This window comes from Rhizophagus irregularis, chromosome 11, assembly GCF_026210795.1.
Source record: "Rhizophagus irregularis chromosome 11, complete sequence".
In the NCBI taxonomy this organism is placed as follows: domain Eukaryota; kingdom Fungi; phylum Glomeromycota; class Glomeromycetes; order Glomerales; family Glomeraceae; genus Rhizophagus; species Rhizophagus irregularis.
The window spans coordinates 2,869,458-2,893,081 of NC_089439.1; the positions used below are offsets into that span (position 1 = coordinate 2,869,458).

General features: G+C 28.7%; 4 protein-coding genes across 4 annotated transcripts; all 4 read right to left on the minus strand.

The window, feature by feature from the left end:
• Positions 1 to 220: 220 nt before the first annotated feature.
• Positions 221 to 496, minus strand: OCT59_003112 (uncharacterized protein; the record flags this gene model as incomplete). The annotated part of the gene is made up of 1 exon (XM_025310720.2): positions 221 to 496. One exon carries the CDS (start codon positions 494 to 496, stop codon positions 221 to 223), a length of 276 nt encoding a protein of 91 aa, XP_025179528.2.
• A 5,161-nt stretch (positions 497 to 5,657) lies between these two features.
• Positions 5,658 to 6,199, minus strand: OCT59_003113 (uncharacterized protein; the record flags this gene model as incomplete). The annotated part of the gene is made up of 3 exons (XM_025308866.2): positions 5,658 to 5,860; positions 5,936 to 6,002; positions 6,080 to 6,199. 3 exons carry the CDS (start codon positions 6,197 to 6,199, stop codon positions 5,658 to 5,660), a joined length of 390 nt encoding a protein of 129 aa, XP_025179527.2.
• Positions 6,200 to 9,060: 2,861 nt separating this feature from the next.
• Positions 9,061 to 13,090, minus strand: OCT59_003114 (uncharacterized protein; the record flags this gene model as incomplete). The annotated part of the gene is made up of 3 exons (XM_025331122.2): positions 9,061 to 12,134; positions 12,217 to 12,489; positions 12,599 to 13,090. The coding sequence occupies 3 exons, from the start codon at positions 13,088 to 13,090 to the stop codon at positions 9,228 to 9,230; spliced, it is 3,672 nt and encodes a 1,223-aa protein (XP_025179526.1). The 3' UTR covers positions 9,061 to 9,227.
• A 522-nt stretch (positions 13,091 to 13,612) lies between these two features.
• OCT59_003115 (uncharacterized protein) lies at positions 13,613 to 18,485 on the minus strand (the record flags this gene model as incomplete). Its single annotated transcript, XM_025316900.2, has 5 exons — positions 13,613 to 14,831; positions 14,929 to 15,549; positions 15,634 to 16,116; positions 16,195 to 16,589; positions 16,672 to 18,485. 5 exons carry the CDS (start codon positions 18,483 to 18,485, stop codon positions 14,338 to 14,340), a joined length of 3,807 nt encoding a protein of 1,268 aa, XP_025179525.2. The 3' UTR covers positions 13,613 to 14,337.
• Between the last annotated feature and the right edge of the window lie 5,139 nt (positions 18,486 to 23,624).

The following is a 23,624-nucleotide window of genomic DNA, read 5'->3' on the forward strand; positions in this document are numbered from 1 at the left end:
ATGTGAAAGCTGGATTACTCACATTATTAGGATCAAATAATTTGGAAGATAAACCTAAAGTATTTTTTTCGCATAATAGCTCAAGTGAATCAGCTATAACGCGAATAATATCCGTAACGAAAAATATAGTTTTAAAGAACAACAAAACAAAAAAAAACAAACAAGTGAATCATGATGAAGGCTTATACCAGTGTTCCAGAAATAAATTTCGACCATCCACCTAAATCGACTGCGGTCTCCAATACAGGCTTGTAATCAGCATCACCAGTGATGAGTGCCAAAGTAGCAGGCACATTGTTAAAAAGGACTTGATCCCGATTTGCATATCGACCATTTTTTCAAAGCCTTGATCATTTCGAGGAAACGTTTTCACATGGAATCCTTCGGCTCGGACAAGATCCCATAAAGAATCGGCTGGTGGAACGGATCCAACAACAATTGGATCACTGCCCAATGTACGACCATTTTGAATTCTTTCGTGGTCAAACGAACCCATATTTTCATATTCAGCGACTACATACTTCCCTTCGATGTATAAATTCGAATCGTCAACAAAAATGTATAAGTTTTCCTTGGAACCGGACAAAGTCCTTACTATAAGAAAAGGTCTCCGTATTAAGATTATAACACGACGCAAACAAGAATAAAAGAGTGACTATGCCTAAACGCGTTCACTCGCGTTGACCAAATTTATTATGACTTCACTTACCAGTGGTACCGGGTTGATCTGCGATAACGTAAATGTGTTTTTTGGGCGGGTTTGACGATAAAAAGCAGGAAAGAAAAACACAAGAATAAGTAAGCATTCGGTATTATTGGCGAATATGACATGGTGTGAGCGAGAATGAGTTTCACTTAAGTTGTACGATAATATGTGCATGTTGTAGATTTTGCTGAGTGACAAATTCATTGTTAGACATCGAAATTGTTGGCAGTTCTACACCACCAAGTTCGCCTCTGATATTAATATTAACATTTGTGCATTTATTAATGAGATCTAGTTTTTGTTCCTCATTGATACCGATAAGGGGAAAATCAACCCTCCATAACTTGACTTCTTTGGTTGCAACGTTAAGTTTCTGACTCGTTATGATAGCATCCTTAAGTAACCCTATAGTCTGGATTTTACTAGTATCAAGATAAAGCTGAAAAATTTTTTCGAAGGGATCCTCGCCTAACACAAATCAATTTAGAATATAAGACATGATTTATTTATAAAATTTCGTACTGCAAAAGAAGAAAAAAAATGGGGTATATATTTAAGCAAATTGAATCTGTCTGTTGATCCAATTTTTCCGATGCACAAAAAATTTTGGCAGCACTATAATTGAGTCACTGAAATGATCGGCAAAATGATCGGCGATAATGTGATCGTGATTTGAATAACGCGAACGCGACAGTCACGTGAACGGTGACGGTTAAAACGGCACATCCCGTTTTAGTTATTGAAGTGTATGAAAAAAGGGATGCTACTTATTGATGATGCACGAAAATTATTTCTTACATGTATCTTATATTAGAATAGTTCTTTTGTATTTATACCCTATCAATGTATAGATCTCTGATCACTTCTCTTTATGAAACTATATTCAGTAGAAATTGTCCCAATTGGTGGACTAGAATCACGTTTTACAATATTGCATATAAAAGATCGGTCACAATTTGACATCACAGGTGAAAATCTTTATGGTACTTTATTAATATATGAAAAAAAAATGAGATTAAATGATGACACAATTGTGAACTTGACTTTAATGCTTGAAGTATTGCAGGTAAAACAATATTCCAGCTTATCTTGGAAATACAGTCGCACCTCCATAAGTGCACGCACCTGGGGCCCGACTATGCACATGCAGTTAGGGAGGGTGTGCACTTAAAGAACAGCCAATAGAAAAATCAATATTAGTAGTTTGAGGGAATATTTGTTAATTCACTTTTATTTTATATTTTCATTTTAATGAAAGAATTGCATGATCTGTGGTGTAAAATAATTTAATAAAATTAAAAAGATTGAAAAATATTTTTTATTAAATTGTCAAATTTATCTATTTTAAAGAACCAAACAGCTATCGATGATTGGTCAATATTATATAGTTATCACGTGAATGCATTTATGGAGAGTGTTTTGTTATACCCGGAATTCAGAATTACATGCACGTGTAGAACATAGAGAGTGTGCACTTAGCTCTAAGTCCTAACTTGGGGCCAAGCCATGGCGTGCATATAGCAGCGCACAAAAAGTTTTTAGAAAAATTCCAGAAATCTTCTGAAAAATACTGAAATCTGCAGTAAAATGTCCGAAATCATTCAAGATTTAAAAAATTTTACCAGATTTTTCAAAAACCTTTTGGAAAATCTGGCAAAATTTGAATAGATTTTGTGCGCTGGCATATAGGGAGGAAATGCACTTATAGAGGGTGCACTTATAGAGGTGCGACTGTACAACTTTGCTAATTCAGGATCATAAGGAAGCTGGTTTCCATTTTTGTGATACTATGAACCATGTAATCTATAATTGCAAATAGGACATGGTGAACTCTACAGTTGAGGTAATGCAAAATTATAATTATCAATCCCTCTAAAGTTATTTCTGGCTTCGAAAGTGATAGACTTGAAATTAGAGGCTTGAGATTTTTCTGATATACTATTATGACTTCTGATAATTGCCATAGCTTATTTTCAGTTTCTTTTTTATATCTTTTATATAAATTGGAATGAATATTATCTATCAAAATGCTTGGTAACCCACTTAATTTGGCATTCCAATTCAAATATTCAGCAGTTAGTATTTTATCAGACTTGATTATTTTCCTTTTATATGACTGCAAACAATTTAAATCCTTTTTTGCTTATCAATTCAAAAAAAGATTAAAAATTTTCAGATAGAAAGCTGTCTAATATTTCTTATTATACTTCCAAAAAAATAGTTAGATGACTTAAATCATATCTCATGCTCATAGAGCAGGAAGGACTATGCAGTTATCTCAATTTCATGCTGTTCATATTTAATAAAGTAAGATCTGGCTTTATACTTACCTTCTATTTCTTTATCATTATGACTTAAATTGCATAAGGGCAGATAGTCTTTCTTGAGATTCTACATGATGTCTCATCAATAATTCCATAATAATCAAAATTTTCACTACTACATTCTCTATATAGACTAGGATATTGATCTAATATCTTTTTGTGAAAATAGGATCAGTCATAAGTTGGTTTAATTTTATTTGCTTAAAGTGTAACTGATAAAATCATTTCTGGTGAAATATTTATCTTGATTTCTTTTTTATTAGATGAAGATCAGCATTTAATGTAATAAAAACCTTTTATGCGTCGGTCAACTATCTTTTCTTTATCATGCTCTTTTTTACATTCAGAGTATAAGCCAAAATTTTTAAATTCATACTTATCATTATGTCTGTCACTATTGAACAAGAATAGGTAGAGATATTCTTTCAAGGTTACATTAATGTAGAAAGCACGAGTATTATATGAAATGACCAGCATATTTTTATTTGGTTAAGAGAATACTAGTACTTCAGCTGGTGTAGTTTGAAATACATTTATGATTTTTTCACTAGTCATACAATCCAAGCTTAACGGTGCAGTAGTAATCATTTCTAAAGTTACACTATGTAGTAAGATAATTTTTAATAATATCAATTTGCATATTAGTTAACTTTGAAAGTTTATTTACACTAAAAGATTTGATTTACATAATCTTATCTTTTCTAATTTTGCTAAATAATATATATATAAGCTTAGTTAGTTGGTGTTTTTTTTGCGCAAATTTACATGAGAAACTCCTGAAAGATACTGTAGCATTTCATCATAAATCTGCCCACTTGCAAGTTTATAGGCTTTTTTGTTCATAATAAGTCTATTCTTTAGAGTTCCAGGTAAAATCTCACTGTGTTTTTTTTCAAAATACTTTCTATAACAATACCAGCTCATGATTTTGTCTTATTTAGCTTATATAATCCTAATTTTAGCAAATTTCATTCTTTTATATACAGTAGCTTCCAAAAGTAACGTAACTATACTTTTCATCAAAATGACAAAATACTAATTAAATTTATTTTAACAGACGTAATTAAAGTTCCAAATGGGTTAGGTTAGGTTAGGTAAATTGATAAACCTGACCTGAAATTTTTTTTCAGGTCAGGTCAAATCAGATCATATCAGGTTATCTATTTGACCTGGCCTGAACTGAAACCTGAAAATTTTCAGGATTTATATTAAAAATATCAAAAAAAATGGTGCAAAACATTTTTTTTGAAATATTGCGATTCAGTTTTTTATATTAAAATCATATAAAAAGGTGAATTGCAATACCGCAACCTTTTTAAATATAAAATAAATATAAAAAAGTGAATTCTGATACTGCAATTTACTTTTTATATATAAAATCAATATAAAAAAGTGAATTCTGATATTGCAATTCAACTTTTATATATAAAAAAGTGAATTATAATACCATAAACTCACTTATTATATAAAATCATAGTTTCAGGTCAACAGGTCATTCAGGTTATATTGATGTTACAACCTGAACTGATGCTGAATTGCAATTGCTAAACCTGACCTGAAAAATTCAGGTCAACCTGTCAGGTTATCTGAATTTGGTCAACCTGTTTGGAACTCTAGACGTATATAATTCATAGTAATTTTATAATAAATAGTAAATTAGTCTGTTCGCTAAAATACGACGTAATTAATTAGCGAAGAAATATAAACGCAACACCTGTATTGCTGATCATTAATCATGCATTACTTTATCATATGATATCTGATTAAAATAAAATTTGGTTTATAATTAGCTTATTATATGACCTTACAAAATATACAAAATTTATATATTTTTAATTAATTAGATTATTTAAAAATTATGTAATTTTAATAAAATTTAGTATTGCGTTGCTTATGGCACTTTTTACAATATAAATTTTATTGAATAAAAAATCATATAAACTTTACTAAAAATGGCCAATTTTTTGAAATGATTTTGTAATAATTTTAAAATACTACAAAAATACATTTAATACATCAAAATGTTTTTATTATACTTTTGTTATTATTTTGTAATTATATTGTATTTAGGTCTATAAAAATAACTCAAAATAATATCACAATAATTTTTTTAATGTATTATAATATAATTAACTTTGATATTATTTTAATATTTTAATCTCAAAAATACCTCAAATATATCTTGATATATTTTAAAAATTTTACAAAATAATTGCACAATTGTTTTGAAAACCATTGTATCTAGGTCTATAAAAATATTTCAAAAAATTGGCCATTTTTAGTAAAGAAGCTATATAAAAATTATATAAAATCATATAAACTTATATAAAAATATAAAAAAATAATTATAATAAAAAAAATAGTCACCATCATATGTAATTCCCTTTTGTTTTTAATATATTATTAATTCTTTGCGACATAGTTTCAATAAAATTTGTATATACCTCCAAAGGGATTTCATTCTATAACTCAGTAATATATTCCCCAAAGTTGTTCTTTACCCCTAATTTCAACATTTAACAACCTAAGCTTTCGATCTATATCATTCCATAGATGTTCGATCAGGTTTAAATCTAAAGATTGTGTAGGCTAAGATAATACCTGACTGTTATTATCAGAAACTACTTTCAAGTTAGTTTTGCAGTATGCTTCAGGTCATTATCTTGTTGAAAGATAATGTCCTGAGCATTTAATTCATAAAATTCCAACGTATTTAAAAATTCATCATTAAGTATTTGACGATAGAGATCTCCATCTAATCCTTCCTCAATTTGAATAAGATATCCAACACTTAAATATATAAAACATTCCCAAATAAAAATACTTCTACCTTCAAACTTTACCATAAGTTTCATATATCTATCATTTAGCGACTCACCATCTCTTTTCTAACAATATTTCTTACCATCAGACCCAAATATTTGAAATTTGGATTCGTCTGACCAAATAACTTTTTTCCAATCTTCAACAGTCTAGTTTTATATTTTGTTGCAAACTCTAAACGTTTTTTTCAGTAAGTTTTAGATAATAGAAGTTTTTTGCACTTTACCCTTGAATTTAGACCATTTCTTTTAAGAGTTCTTCTAATTGTATTAGCACTAATCTCTATTTTTTCATTAACTTTCAACGATTTTTGAACATCAACGGCCGTTGAACATTCATTTACCATAATTTTATGTACAATTTTTCTCTTATCTTTTTCTGTTAATAGACAAAGTTGACCTTTAAGTAGTTTATTTTGTACTGTACCTGTCTCGTCATATTTTTTCTTTAATCTTAGTATTGTTAAAGGGTGAACATTATTATAACCTTAATGTAACAGGACCTTGAACAATACTGATACTAAGGTTGCCTATCTAAATCTCTCCAAAATTCTATGATTAGTTTCTCCAAAATTTTACTATAGTTTTATTATAGTTTTGGCAAGGTTTTAGCAGTTTCAGCATTTATAATAAGTTTTGTTAGATTTCGCTTTTTTCCAGAGTTTCGCCAACTTTTTAATAAGACTTTCATATAGTTTTAGCAAAGTTTCACCATTTTGGCATTTCGCCAACTTGCCAAAACCTTCTAGTTTCTCCAGCAACCTTAACTGATACAACTCACATTTGAGTTTGCGTAGAGTTTATATTAAAATTTTTTAAAAGTTGCGTATTATAGGAGTATTTTCAAAATTTCGTTATCCTACATACCTCTGTTTTTAACATTCAATTTTAACAAAATTTATATTATTAGATTCGTCTTGATAAAAGGATTCTAATGATAGTAAAATTGAATTTTTACCTTCAATATTGATAGAGTTATGTTGTAAAATGTATTTTTACTTTAGTATTTAAAGTTTACTTGTGAGTTATATTAGTATTATTCGGGATCCTAATGCAACTTGACAATAGCTATAGCCTTCTTCAAGTAGCGTAATGGCCTTAATTCTATCTGGATAAATTAAGATGAGTAATAACAATCGGCTAATTCCTCAGCAAATATGATAGTAAAATGTTGGTTTGAAAATCAAATTCAATGTAGTAGAAGGTGGTTAGAAAATCAAATCATTGGCAGATGATATATATATATATAGTGCTACGTATAGCTGGAAAATGAGCAGGGTTTTACAAACAATATGCAAGTAATTAAACTTGAAGGTTTGATTTATTTTTCTTTATTTTAAATGTTTTCATACTTTAACAACTGCTTTTCAAATAGAATGTTTTAAAAACTTTCTTAGTAGAGAGGCGAAAGGCATAACTCATGTTACTCTTTGTATGAGATATCAACATGGCCGGCCATTAGATAATACACTTAATGAAATCATAATTTTAGACCAATATATCAATAAATTTTGGAAGCTCTCACTAATTTTAGTTGTTGACTCTAAATGTTTTAATATATGTAAATTTGAAATTTAATGCTCATATGTAATTTATGATAATTTATGATTAATTAAATGGTCACTTAAATTGGTTCACAAAGATAGTATAAGAAGGCTTAATCAACTGTAAACTTTAATTACAATCTCCTCAGTTGAGAACTTAAAATTATAATGAAAAGGATCTTTGTCTTCTTGATTAGTCCATTTCTTAATAGAATCAATTGTGATTTGAAAATCCGAATGGTTCTCATTCCATCATGCAACAAATTTTCAGAGTGGTAAGTACTTTCGTCTTGAGATCAAACATGTATTTGGGATCAGGAAATTCATGAATTTCTTCGTACATTCTCTTGAGCGAAACCTAATTTTAAAACGAAATATGAACAGTTAGTTTAGCAGTCTTCAAGAAAACTTTCTGAATCAGAATCGATCAAATACAATACGGATGTTATGTTTAATTGTTAACGCTTTAGACTCTCCAGAATCACTAAATCATCGTCAGGCAAGTAGTAGGACAAATCATCCTCTAAAAATCAATTCTAAAAATTTCAATATTTAATAACATCTGAAAAAAAAACTATTGTACTCTCAATACCTTGTATCTGATTCTTGTTAGTTAAATCCATAAAGTTATTTTGATCAGTTTCTACAGATACAGTATATTTGAGCTTTGATGTTCATTTTCACGTTATAAGATGAACGTACAACTTGTGGCTTTGTGTAGCATCAAATTGTCTTCGAGGCTGTGCAATAGTATAATTACTAGGGCTCCAAACTTGGAGAATTCATCGAAAACGACTGGTCATTATATGATGATTGGAGAAAAATAATAAAAAATCAATGTATGTTATTTTTATTTAAGCTGAAAAAACTTAGATACTAACAAAAGGTCGATTTCGAAAAGTTAAAAGAAAGCGCACAGCTCAGGCCACATTCATGCTCAATTAGACAATCTTGATGTAAGGGGTAAGTTAGTTATTTTATCGATTTTCTTCATGAGCAACAATTGATATTTTTTGCTTGCTTAGAAACGAACTGATGAAACCTTGTCAGTATTCAGTAATACCGAACGAAGAGGCCAGAGTAGTAACAATAATACGTATCAGCAGGGAGGAAGTAGGAAGGGAAGGTGTATCCGTTGGATATTGTTTCCTGTATAGGAAGGACATTATTTCATCATCTAATGTTGGTTTAGCTCATTCATAGATCTTCGGCTAAGTTCAGAATTCTTATTTTCTCTGGATCAAAATTTACAGGATCATCATAAAGTTTTTGAAGGGATAGACAATGATTATGTTATAAATGAAAGGACTTCTTTAATGCTGACCATGGACATCAAGGATGGTGCGAAGTGGTTCGAAGTATAGTAATTTGGGATAAAGATTTAGAACGTTTAAAAGATACGTAGTGGTTGTTAAAGGAGACACTGGGGCGACTGTAAGTTGGAAATTATAGTTAATTTTATTCCGCAAAATTCATTTCAAACTACTTATACTATAGTGTAAACTGTAAAGGCCTTTGTTAGATTCATTGAACCCACTGAGAGATCAACTTTGGATAGACCTCGTTTACACTGAAATTATATTTTTGCAGCTGACTCTCTTTAAGAAATAAAAGATATGTTTAATAGTAACCTATAATTTATTTATATTATTTTCTTTTTTTGTTTGTTTTAGTAAAATGATATTAAATTATTAAGACAATTAAGACAATTAAAATTTTTATTAAAAAATACGTAGTTAAAAAATTAATACATTTCTTTCTTTCTACAATTATAAATTTAGTAGTAGTAACAATAATAAAATAACATAACTTTAATGTTTTTAAGATAATCTTAGGCTTTTCTTTCGACAGAACGTACAGTAGGATGCATCTGTAATCCTATTATTTCTGGATTAAAACTTACTGGATGCATCTTTCTTAAAAGAAGTATCCTAATACTAGCATGAATCAATATATATACACCAAATGCAATAGGAATTAACCAAAATAAAGGACTAAGCGTATAACTTGTATTAAATGCAACGTTAAATGGTTTAATATACACAATGCACATGCCCAATCCTGCACCAAAAAATATTCCAATAAAACTGCGAGGATTTGAGAACATAAATTTACCAAATGGAAACCGGTGTCTAGCTTTACAAGCAAATAAATTGAATATTTGTTGAATCATGATAGATAAATATACAATAGATTGTGCTTCGAAATAAGCTGTAAGTTGCTGATCCTTAGTTATTACTTGATTATGAATAGTTGTATAATCTTCTGCTCTATCTGTAAAATAATATTTTTCAGGTACATCTTGTTGCATTATTCGTGCATCATATGGAGTAATACCATGATGATTCAAAACAACAAAATATGCGACCAATGCACCAATAGCTTCTATAACACCAATTTCTAAATATGCCCAGGAGAGAAGATTTCCATCAACTAATAATTCTTCATCAGTACTTTCAAATAATTCAGCCCAAAAACTTGCTGTAAAAGGTTTTTTCATATTGTGCAAGAAAATTGAAAGCTTTGAAGGAGGTATGGGTCGACCTTCTGAATCTCTAACGGTTGGCGTACGGTTAAGAGCAATACGACGCACACGTTGTATTGAACTAGAAGTAACAGGCTTTCTAGGAGGTAAACTCATAAGACCTCTCTTGCTTTCAGGTTTATCCCAAGCGAATGTAAGAGCTAAAAATAATTCAAATCCTAAATCTGTTACTAAGATAAGGATTGGTGTTAACGGTAATGGAACGGGTACTACAACGAATAATAATGAAACAACAACTTCTGGAGTTGAATGAGAAATAGTGTATTGAATAGACTTTCTAAGATTTGCAAAAATGAGACGACCCTCTTCAATACCCTTTACTGTAGAAGCAAAATTATCATCCATTAAGATCATAGCAGCCGCTTCCTTAGAAACATCAGATCCAGATTGATTCATAGCAATTCCTAAATCAGCTTTTTTCAAAGCGGGAGAATCATTTACACCATCACCAGTCACGCCAACAATATGACCTAAGGATTGTGCATGTTTAACAATTTCAAGTTTATGTGAAGGAGAAGTACGTGCAAAAATAATTTCATCTTTAGAAAAGATGGTATCCCAATCATTTTCACTTAAAGAATCTATTTGTTCACCATGAATTACAACCGCATTATATTCATGTTCACGAATTGACTCAATAGGTCGACCAGTTCTTTTAGCAACAAGAGGTTTGGTGTCTGATATCATTAAATTAATTTTTCGACCAATTGACTCGGCGGTCAAAGGGTGATCCCCAGTCACCATCATTACTCTAATACCAGCACGACGACAACTTCCAATAGCTTCACGAACACCATGTTTTGGAGGATCTTCTAGTGAACATAATCCAACAAAACAATAATCTCCAGTTGGATAATTTTTATCTTCTTTTTTAAATTCATAATTTTCAGGATATTTATCACTTGGTAACAATAATCTTGCAAAAGCCAAAACTCGATGTCCTTTTGAAGCCATAAACTCATACATTTCATCATATTTTTTTTTATGTTCATCAGTTAAAGGAATTGCATCGTTATCTGATAATATCGTAGAACAAAGTCTAAGAACTCGCTCTGGTGCTCCTTTAATATATAAAGTTAAATCACCCTTATCATGTTTCTTTTGATGAATCGTTAATGCCCATTTTGTTTCAGAGTTGAAAGGAATTTCAAAAACTTTTGGATATGAATTAATAAGTCCATCATAATCATCCACATTTTGATAGGCAAATCTTATTAAACCAGTTTCAGTAGCATCACCAAGAATTGCACGTTCATTAAATGGAATATCAGTACGATCAAATTTAGCACGGGAACATAAAGAAGATATATGAATAACTTCCTGAATACCCGTCACACTTGGATCAAAAGGATTATTTTCGGATTGTGCACTTCGAAATGCAGAATACAAATTTAAGGAAGTCCAAATATAAGTTACAGTCATTTGATTTCGAGTTAAAGTTCCAGTTTTATCTGTAGCCAAAAGGGTAATTGCCCCAAGTGTTTCGACACCCTGAAGATCCTTGACGAGAACATTTTGTGCTGCCATCCTTTTTGCTGCTATAGTTAAAAGTATAGTAACAGTAGCTGGCAATCCTTCGGGTACCCATGCAACAAGTACAGAAATAGCGAAAGCCACGTTGGCAGTAAGATTATTTGGCATAATCCTCATACCAATTCCGAAAAAAATAACACCGCATAAAATGGCAATAGTAGCTATAATTTTTACGAATTTATCAATTTCTATTGCTAAAGGTGACTTATTCTTTTCTTCCCCTGCAGTAAGACCAGCAATTTGACCCAATACAGTATGATCTCCAGTTCTGATAACGATGCCATAACCTTCACCTGATACTACCAATGTACCATTAAAGCAAAGATTAGTAGCTTCTAATGGGTTGCTATGAGTATTAGTTTTCACTCTTTCTTGTGGTTCTGATTCACCAGTAAGAGAAGAATTATCTACTTTCATATCAGTTGCTGAAAATATAAATAAATCTGCGGGAACTTTATCTCCCATCCTTACAAAAACTAAATCACCAACGACTAAGGTAGATGCTTGAATTTGTGTGAGTTTACCTTCCCTAATAACATAACATTGTTGTGGGATCATATTTAAAAATGACTCTAAAATTGCGGCCGATTTTTGTAATTGATAAAATTCAATAAATGCGTTCAAAAAAGCCACTCCAAAGAAAATAGCACCAAGGTAAGTCTGAAAATAAAGAGAAGAGAAGATTGTTATTATTTATACAAATCCTTTTGATAATTAAAAAAAATATAAATAAATAACTAACATTGGGTTGATTATTAGCTGGATCAATAGCAAATAAAATATACATCAGAATACCAGCAAGAATTAATAATATGTTGAATAAAGTCATTAAACATTCAAAATATTTCAATATGGGATGTTTCCTCTTAGGAGGTGAGAGAATATTTGGACCATGATCTTCCAATAACTTTTTAGCTTGATTAATATTCAATCCTCTAGAATCTGATGGTTTATAAGTATTAATATCAACATGATATCGTTCGGCGACTTCTTCGGGCTTAAATAAATGTTCATCCTATATTATTGGAAAATAAATGAAACGATTAAATGATAAGAATAATTGATAAGAAATAAATGATAAGAACGAATTAAAACAAAAACCATTCAAAAAGATGGATATTTACAATGTCTACATGTTTCTTTTTAGAATCGCCTTCTTTGGTTTCTTTCGTAGCAGGTGGACTTCTTGTAGAAGGTTCTACAGTAGATGAATTCGCCTCGGATTTAAAATGATCTGGTTTTTGTTGTTCAGTGAATTGAATCTTTGGTTGTGATGAAATTTCACTAATCTCATTATTAGATTTTTCAGAAATTTCAGGATTATCCTTTTTAGAATTATCTGAATTATCATTTGTATGGGTTGTCAAGGTTGTCTTTTCGGTAGTCTGAGCTACAGTAGGAGCTTCGACAATTTTACCATCTACTGGCTTCTCTAATACAATACTTTGCTCTGTAAGGACACTTGGTGATTCTTCATAGTTAACAGAAGTAGGAACTTCAGTTTTCACTGTTTCAACAGTTATAGTGGTTTCGGTAATTTCTTCTGGAGTACTCGAAGTTACCACTTCCTGATGAACGGTAGGTTCTGAAGTTGAGTTTCCTGATTCGCCCGACATGATATAATTGATATTATTTCTTATATGAGAAAAACAAAAAGCTTAAAGAAAAAAAAAAAATTTCATATATTAAAATACATCAGTACATATTTCTTTTTTATTAAAACGCGAGAGGAGAAAGCGTTTGGACTCTTAAAAAGCAGGGAGGAAGAATGATTTATATAAAATTTGACACATGTGGTGTAATAATTAATATGTCGGCGAATTGAATCGTATCAATTATGTACTTTATCTATACCTCAAATGATTTAATGATAAAAATGTCGTACAACATTTCATATAAACTAACGATAGCATTTGAAAATTTCGGGTTAATTTCTTGATTACAGATTGAGGGCGTAAAAAATTTGGCAAAAAAAAAAACTTTGTCCGACAAATTGATAAACGGAAAAACTCTTGGCAGTCCATTTTTATCAAGTTTTATGCAAAAAAAAAAAATTTCGGATCAAGTTAACAAATTATTTTTTTTTTTTACAAGTAAAAAAAAAAAAAAAAAAAACGGATTAATTTAACAACTTAATTTTTTTTTTACAAAAAAAAAAATCATAATTTTTAATTATGTAAATTTTTATTATTATTTTTTACTTTTTCCTCCCTCTTAATTATTAAGTAAAAAAAAAAAGAGTATATAAAATAGAATAAATTTCGATTAATCGATTGAAAAAGTTTAATTTTTATGGGAAGAAAAAGAAAAAGTTCAGAAAGGGTATTTATGAATAATTGGATAATGACTATATACAAAGGTTTTTAATTGTTTTTTTTTAAAAAAAAAATTTGCAAATAAAAAATCATAAAGAATTTGAATTATTCCTCATAAGTTTGTTAAAAGACCAAAAATTTCTTAATTTTTTTTTTTAAATATGCGGTAATTTTTTTTTCGTTGTGTTGTTAAAAAAAAATAGCACCTCACGAAAGAATGAAATAATAATAAAAAAAAATAACTACAAAGAAAAAATGTACAAAGAAAAAATAATATAATATAAAGTTCGAGAGGTGAAACGAAATTTATAACGAATTAAAAGAGTAAAATAAAAATTAAAAATGTTCATTTTAAAAAAAACGAAGATCGGAAGTTAAAAAATTCGAAATCGAATGAAAATATTCATGATTATGAAAATGAAACGAATAAAAAGGAATATTTTTTTTTTAATATTAAAAATAAGTGAAAAAAAGAAGAAAATAAAGAGATTTTAACATTTTCATTATAATGAAATAAGTTAGCCCAAAAATAAAAAAGTTGAATCATTTCAAGGCCAGACTTTTCCTGTCTTAAATACTATACCATCATTACGACTAAATAAAATAGGTCTCCCACTATTCACACCAACAATTCTTCCATGAGAAAGAAGATGTAAGTGACGACCTTGAAGACTAGCATTAACAATGTCTCGGTTGATATTGTTGTGACGGTCCAGTTCATACATCAATTCTTCAGGTAATAAGCATACAAGACAGTCTTTAGATCTAAATTCCACCCTTGGGCTTGGTAAATCTCCAAACCATACCATGAGATCACGGGTAAAATTTTCCCCATATATAGTTATGGTATTGGGGGTAGTCGAATTTTGAATTTGTGATGATGTACCAGTTGATGGTGAGGATGTAGCTGTTATTATATTTGATATAATAGGAAGTGGTGTGACTGGGGAAGATGATGGTAATGGTGGAATAATATGTGATGTTGAACTAATTGGACGTCCAATCATATTTTGCGGAGAATAAAATGTGTATGAAGCACAATCTGCGTAAAAAAAAAATAATAATAAATAAATAAATAAAAATGAAATAAAATAAACAAATAAATAAAAATCATCTTTATAAAAGTAATTTTAATTTACCCGTTCCAACAATCGTCCATACTGCGGCATCTGTAACATCTTCAGTCCATAAAGCTCCAGCATTATCATGACCATTACGATGATGACCACTAATTGCATTTCTTGTTGTAGCAGCATACTTAGCTAGATCAACTTCACTAGCAACACCGCTCAAACTATTTACTCTTCTCCTATTCTTAGCCAAAGTAGATTTTGATAATGTAGTAGTAGGTCTGATAACAACTGATGATGAAACTCTACGCTTCCTAATAACTTTCCCACCTTCAGTAGATACAACTGCAGACTCAGATAATGGTGTCGAATCAAAAGGAAAGTTTGTTTGTGAATTTGCTAACGCTACAGCAACAGCTGGAGGAATTTCAGAAGTGGGAGAAGGTATTGGTGAATTAACTTTATCTAAGAAACTTGTATTAACTGGAGTTGTAGGTTGACTTATTATCTTTCGACCTTCATTTGCTCGTTGCATTCCAACTACATCACCTAAACAGGCCAGGTAAGTACCAGGACCTGGTGGATGAGCCTGACTTGGGGATTGGAATGTGGGTGAAGTGGTAGGAGTCATATTAACATCCTTAATTTGAAATGCGACTTTATGTAATTGTGAAACTGGATCACCAAGAGCTGTTTATATGAATAATAATTGATTTAATATTCTAATTGTTAATTTTGATAAATTTCATATTCAAAGAAAAAAAAAAAACCAACCTTCTTCACCTTCACCATAACCGTTCAATGGTTCAAGGATACCTCCGCCTATGACCATACTACCTTTATCCACTTTACGAATGATCATAACTGGACTAGTCATTCCAGTACTCAAACATTGTAAGACGATTGGTTGATTATAATGAATTGGTGTAGGATTATTAGGATTTGATTTTATAGCAGCAGGTGGTGGACGAGGGAAATTTGGATGCGGTGGATGTTGAGGATGATCATCTTTACCCTTAATGTGATGTGGATCTACAATCCAAATGATGAAAGGATCCCAACTTCCCGTTCGCGCAACAAAACATGGATGTGGTTGATCGTTTGGATTCGATGATGTATTACTATTATTTACATTTCCATACCAAGGTCCGAATGTTTGATTTGCGTTTTGCATTGATACACCAAGATATTTTGTCGAAACAGTTTGTGAACGGATTCGATTAAATAATGAAATAGTAGTTCCATGGTGTATACACACTATAAAGAAATAAATTATTAAATAAAAATTGAAAAGTGTACATTTTTTATATTATATGTTTAAAAATTGTTACTTACATTCCATGTTTTTAACGCTTTGTCTTTTTTTACTTGGTTTACTAATAACTTTGATAGGTTTACTAGCAAAAGTACCAAAGTTATGACCCATTGGACTGTGAATATTAACTAAAACTTCTACTCTCTTTCGTTTTTCATCAGCATCATTAATATATAAATGTTTTGAAACACATTTTCCACTAAATGCCATCTCGGAACATGAAGTAGGATCAAGTGGATTACCAGAAGGACTAATCCATTCAAGAATTCCTTGTTGGTGACCTTGTTCACCAGAAATACCCACAGAAATTTTTGGAGGACTAAATGTAGTTGAAGATGAATGTCCTATACTATGTGGTGATGGACACCACCAATTTGATCCCAAAATCAATGTAGTAGGAGGAGGACATAAAAATCTAAATGATAATAAAAATCAGTATAAATGTTTTTTTTAAAAAAAAATAATATATATATATTTATTTATTTATTTATTTTAACCTTTTTTCCGTTCCATAAGACTTTTGAGCAACCTTTGAAGTTAAAACCATTACGGTTTTTTCTCCCAATGCTGCTGGGTTATTAGAGTTCAAGTATTGTTGAATAATAGGTCTCATAATATTAACCGCAGTATTTCTTGGATTAACATTGGAATTAATGTTATGTACATCTGAAACATAAGGTGAAGGAGTAACCATTGGAATAGGTTCTGTCGTGTTAGAAGAGTTTGATCCTACAGTTTCCTCCTCTTCCTCCATGATAGTAGGGCTAATTGACATTCGACGCATATAATTTGGTGTTTGAGGAGGTGAAGGAGAAGGTGGAGATGATGAATTAGAAGATACAGAATCTCCTGGTGATTCAGGTGGAGATAAAGCTGGAGTTCTTGGTTCAGATTTAATATTTGGAGGATTGGATAAAGTTCTACTTCTCGTTTTTCTTACGGTATTATTATTACTATTATTAATATTATTATTATGATTATTAGCTTGTTCACAATGATTTTGACGTCGATGTTGTTTACTATTAAAATAATCAGTTTCCATATCAATAGTAGATGAAGAAGTAGATTGAGAAAGCATTGGAGTAAAATCAGGTTGTGTAATTGAAATAGCTGCAGGAGTTACAGTTTGAGGATTTTCAATAATTTTCTCAGAAGTAAAAATGTTATTTTGTTGTGAAGAAGAAGAAATACTATCAAAACTATGAGATCTTGATACAGAAATTGAATTATCATTTTCTATTAATTGTTCTGAAGAAGTTAAAGTAGTAGGATTAATTCCAAAATTAAACCCTTCTGACATAGTATTAGTAACACCATCAAGAAATTCAGGTTCAAAAAATACAGGAGTTGGTGGCATGGTTACAACAGGAGAAGGGGAACTTGCAATAGAATCGGTAAAATTAAAATCTGAACCCAAACGATACACATTAGATTCCGTAGTAGTAGTAGTAATATTTAAAGGCATTAAATGAGGTCTATTACGATTATTACGAATATTACCCTCATTTATTGAAGAAGTTCCCACACCAAAAGTAGTAATTTGATCAGAAGATTTATCATTACGAGAATCAACAAGAAAAGCGGCAGCAGCGGCCAATTGACCAAGATTATCATAATGAATACCATTCATAGTATTTTTACGATCATCATTTCCATTCGAATTATTATGATTATGATGATGATGATGATGATGATGATGATGATCATTAATAGAAGAGGAATTATCATCATAACCAAAATTGACGGTAGGAGTATAATCCGAAGTAGTATTCATTGGAATTGTTGTTGGATTAATAGAGTAGGAATTATAAAGAGCTTCCAAACCAAAAGTATTATCAGAAGTTGATAAAGCCAAATTTCCAGCCAAATTTTCAGTCATAAGATAATCATGTATATTATAAGTACCATTAGAAGAACCATCATTATTATTTGAATTTGCATCCACATTTGGAGGAGGAGGAGAATTTGTTGGTGTTGAAGGGTTTGAACGAACAAATTCTGACCATTCAGATTGATTTAACATAATTTGATGTTGATGATTATGTTGATAAGATACATTAACTAAATGTTGTTGATGTTGTTGATGTTGTTGATGGTATATCAATTGAGGTTTTTGATGTTGATTAGATAAATAATAATCATGAGATATTGGATAATGATATTCTGGCTTTCTTTTCTTGTTAATTTTATTTTCGGTACCGTTACATGATTTTGAGGACATGTTATCAAGATTATAATTGTTTGCCAGTTGAGGATTATGTACTACGGGATAAGAACTATAGAAATCTGTAGATAATGGAGAATGTACCATTCTTTATTTTTATTTCTAAAAAAAAATAATTGAAATTTAAAAATAAGTAATTATTGAAAGAATGGGGATTGATTTAAAAAGATATTAAGAATAAATGGTAAATGAAAAAGGAAATGGAGAAATATAATAATATTTTATTTAAAAAAATATGAAAAGCAATTTAATATCGATACTTACCTATTTAATAATATATATTATATATATAAAAATATAAATATAGTAACAAATTTTATCGGTCGATTTCTTTTTTCTCGTATAAAGTTTGATTTTTTTCACAAAAGAAGAAAAAAAGGTCAAGATCTCAAAAAAGTATTATTACCTTTTATATATATATATATATATCTTTGTCGGAATTTTACAACGTTAAAAGGAAGTTTTTTGAACTTTACGAAAAATAAAAGATATTTATGTACAAGGTAGAAATTCCCGAATAGAGAAGATATTATTGGGTCAGGAATAAGTAATTTTGTTGGGTGGTTAATTTTTATTTTTTTACTATAATTTTTTTTTTTGAAATGTAATTTTTTTTTTATAGTAAAAATTAGTCGTTAAGAGGGGGGATAAGAAATTTTTTGTTGATAAAAGTACCGATATATATATAATTATATATTAGTGATTTTTAAATGATTTATACAAAATTGTGTATAAATAAATAAACAAATAAAAAATAACCGATAAACAAAAGATTTAGGGGATATTAAAAGTAAAGTGAGTAAAGTGACCGAATATGTTGAAGTAAACGTGTAAAAAATACGAAAAAGGAGGGGTGAAAAAATTTTTTAGGGTAATAAATTTTTTTTAGTGACAATATAAAAAAAAAATAGTGATATACCGAATAATTACCCAATATATCAAGTTTTTTTTTAAAAAAAAGTGGCAAAAAAAAAGTGGAAAAAAAACTAATTCAAAAAAGAAAAAAAGCGAAAGTTTATATATAATTAAGGAAAATGAGATAATGATAAAAAGATTATGGAGATAATTTAAGTTCTGAAATTTTGTCGGAGGCAATTAAAAAAGAAAAAACGAAATTTTCTTAAATAAATTCGTATGTTTACCGTTTTTTTTTGACGTTTGATTTGATGCTAATATCGTATGATTTCAATAGTCCGTTATGAAAGCAATTTTCACGATATATAAAAATAAGCACTAATAAATTTTAACAAATAAAAAAAAATAATAATAATAATAAATAAATAAATAAATAAATAATAATGTTAGACATATAATTCGTTACAATTGTACAATTTGTAACAAAATAAAATAATAAAACGGGAAAAAAAAAGAAAAATAGGAGGAGGAAAAAAAAAGAAAGTAAAGTAAAAAAAAATAACATACCATCAATAACGAAGAAATCTTCCTCGGTTAAGATATTTTTAAAAAAAGAAAAATAAAAATAAATTTCTGAAAACAAGAAGTTTTTAATATCTAAACCAAGAGAAGGTTTTCTCGTAAAAATTTCGGAGAACTCAAAGAAAAAGTGGAGATAAACTTTTTATTTTCAAGTACGATTTCTCAATTATTTTTTTTTGACCAGAAAGACGACAATTTATAAAAAAATTTATTTTATACAAATCCGGGCTGGTTTGATTTACAATAGAAACAACAATATAAACCACTTTAATAATACTATAAATATGTAATGGAAATCACTCAATTTCTAAACTTTAAATTTTTTTTTTATGCAGGAATTTTATGGGTTTTTTATTATAAAAAAAAAATATTTAATTTAAACTAATTAATAATGACTTTTTAATTTTTAGGGACTTTTTTTTTTATATTATTATCTATATTATAAAAAATAACAATTTATATAGTATGTTGTAATAAACAATTTACGTTTACGTTACATTACATTTTTAACATTTCTACAATATAAAAAAAAAAAATTATGGGATAAACAAAAAAGCTGGGGAAAGTAATTATCACTAAATGTAATCGCCACTTTTCAATTGGATGAACGCCCAAAAATGGTTTTCAAAAAAAAAAAAAATTGTGGCTTGTGGCAACGATTTTTCAAGGGTAACTATTATGTGACCAAATATTATATATATTTTATAAAGGGACCGGATATACCAAGAAATCTTAAAATAAAACATAATAAGAAGACAAAGGAAATTTGAAAAATGTTTAATGTTTAGGGTGTTACACAATTGTACGGACCAGCTGATAATACAACACTACAACTGTAAGTCTTAACTTAAATTGTTATCATCATGTGTCAATTGATTTTAAGTTTATCATTTTTATGGTTTAGTTAAATTTAAAACTTGTTCATGAATGTAAAGAGATGCAGAATCCGATCATTAGAAACAAATATTTCGTAAAAAAATATCAATATCACGCAAATTTGAATCGCGATGTTATCATACTATGACAATATTATAATACGCGTATACTGTATTTACTGTATTCTCGCCTAAATGGAACTTTTATCGTATTTTAATTATAAAATTTATAAAATTCTTTACCTTTTATTATATATATAACCTTTGATTACTTTTATATTACCTTTATGTATTTTATGTACCCTTTTATTATATATTTTTATTAAGGTGATATTTTTGGATGGGAGATCTAGAAAAATCCCGGATTCACTCGCTTAAAATGATTGACAAAGATGTCACTTTCTCCTTTTTTGTAATAATTTACCCAAATTAGACAAATGGTTTTTTAGACATGTCATTCGATTCTAAAAAAGTAAATTCCGTTATTATACATTATACGCCATAGATCTTCATTTCTTCTGAGAATCGATGCTAGGACCTCCTTCTATATTAAGAAATTAAAGTGTAACGTAATATTTCAAGATGATAAATAAAAATTTCGCGTGTCATCCTTCCATCAAAAGATCATTACTTTTGGTTACCAAGGTTAAATTTTAGCGTCATTATTTATTATCTACGGCGGATCTTGTGATCATTGTGTAACCAATAAGGTACAAGGAAAAGGATCGTTTGAAAAAAAAAAGGTAAAGTACATTTTTATTCGTGTTACTCAACATTTATAACATTTATAATCAAAACGTTTTTCTCTTGTTGGATAAAAGATAGATTCGCGTTAAAATGTTAAATGAAATCATTATGAATATATAAAGTCCGTATACGGTTAAGATGTTGTGTAATAAATAAATAATAAGGTGGCGATGGTGGCGTCCACGTTTAAAATATGTTAAATAACTATCTCAGATATATATATATAATTATCACAAAATAATATGGACCCTTTTTTTTTATATTGATTTTTTTTTTTAAGGGTTATAAGGTTGGGGTGAGATTCTACTGAGTCCACCATTACTACTAGAAAATGTTTACGTATATATGTTTGTGTATGTATGTGCGTGTGTGTTGTTAATTATGACACGGTTTATACCGTTTTACCAAAAACGGAGTTCTTTTAATTAATGATTCTTCATGCGTTTTTGTAAAAAGGATTTAGTTAACGTGTAATGCAAAGTCACGTGAACATTGATAAAAAAAAAAGATATATATATATATATATAACAATATTGTAATTCAAAAGAATTTATTTTATTGAACCGGTCAACTTGACAAGTTTATTTATTGTTTTATTACTCAAAACACACTTGGAAATGAATGACATTCAAAAAATCTTTTTTTTTGAAAAATTTTAATTTTATTTTATTTTATTTTATTTTATTTTTTTGAATTACCTTCAAAGAAAATTTCATATGTACAAAGCATTATAATTGTCACATAAAAAAGAATTAAAATATGAATCTTGCATGAAACCAACATATTGTATAATACATGATCGAAATCTAAATGACTAACAAGAAATAATATTTTTTTAAAAAAAAAGTGGGCTGAAAATGGATAAAAAAGTAAGTTTGTAATATACTATAAGTTTGTGCAATATGCATTGTTCGGGTAAATGTGTTGGCTTGTGCACATTATATGTGGTATAGTATAAGATACTATAAAGTAATTATTGAACAAAAATGAAAGAAAATAACAAAAAAAAAAGTCACATTAAATATATTCGGATATGTTGTGAATCTCCGCAAAAAAATAAAAAAATTTACAAAAAAATTTTCCTTTAAAAATAAACAAAAAAAATGAAATTCATTACCATTAATGAAATTATAGACAATGAAATTACAAGATTTGCGAAAAAAAAAAAGGATTTTCATAAAAAAAAAAAGCTTTTATGCACAACATTAAGTAATTTTAATCTATATTTAGAAGTTGACTTTTTTTAAGTGACATAAAAAAAAAATTTAAGACTTTTTTTTTCTTTTTTAATTTTTTTTGGCTCACATCAAAATGTCACAGATAATGATTATCATCTGCATTGTAATTTATGCACACAATAACTCGGACGTTTTTGATAGGCTATTTAACCAGTTATTTGAAATTTATTTGTTGATTTTATGGGTTTTAAGCATATGAAAATCATCGTAAATATCGAAAATTATTTAAATATGAAATAAAACTTGCTGTGTGTATCGCATTACAAAGCCAAATATGATTTAGTTATGTATTCAATGAACACGTTTTCATTTTTGTAGTCGATTTTAAAGATAATGGCCTACGTAAAAACCAAAAAAGAAATAATATATATTATATTATATATTATTATATATATATATATATATTTTTATATATTTTATATAAAATATATATACATATATATATATATATATTTTTTATATGTATTTTATATATACATATATATATATTATATATACACCATATATTTATACTGTATATATACAATTTCTATGAACGCGTAAAATCTTTATACGTCCCGATATCAATGATTTGTCATTATCATTATTATATCGCTTTTTATCGTGTAATTCATATTATCAAAGCATATGACGATGCAAAACTGTTTATTCTTTTTTTCCCCAAAAAAAAATCACTTTATAGATAATTACAATGGCGCGCGTTAAACCAAAAAATCCATTCAAGAGGTTTCTGATAAGCTATATAAGGTTTGGTGTTACACGATAAATATTTTTTCTTATCAAGGTTATTATATAACTAACTAATTCATAAAATAATTTTGTATAACATCTAATGTATATTTAAAGATTAGTGAAATTTGTAACTAATTTGGAACTGATAAGAAAAAAAATTAGAGTTCAAAAAAATTATTATTTGTTTTATCAATTAT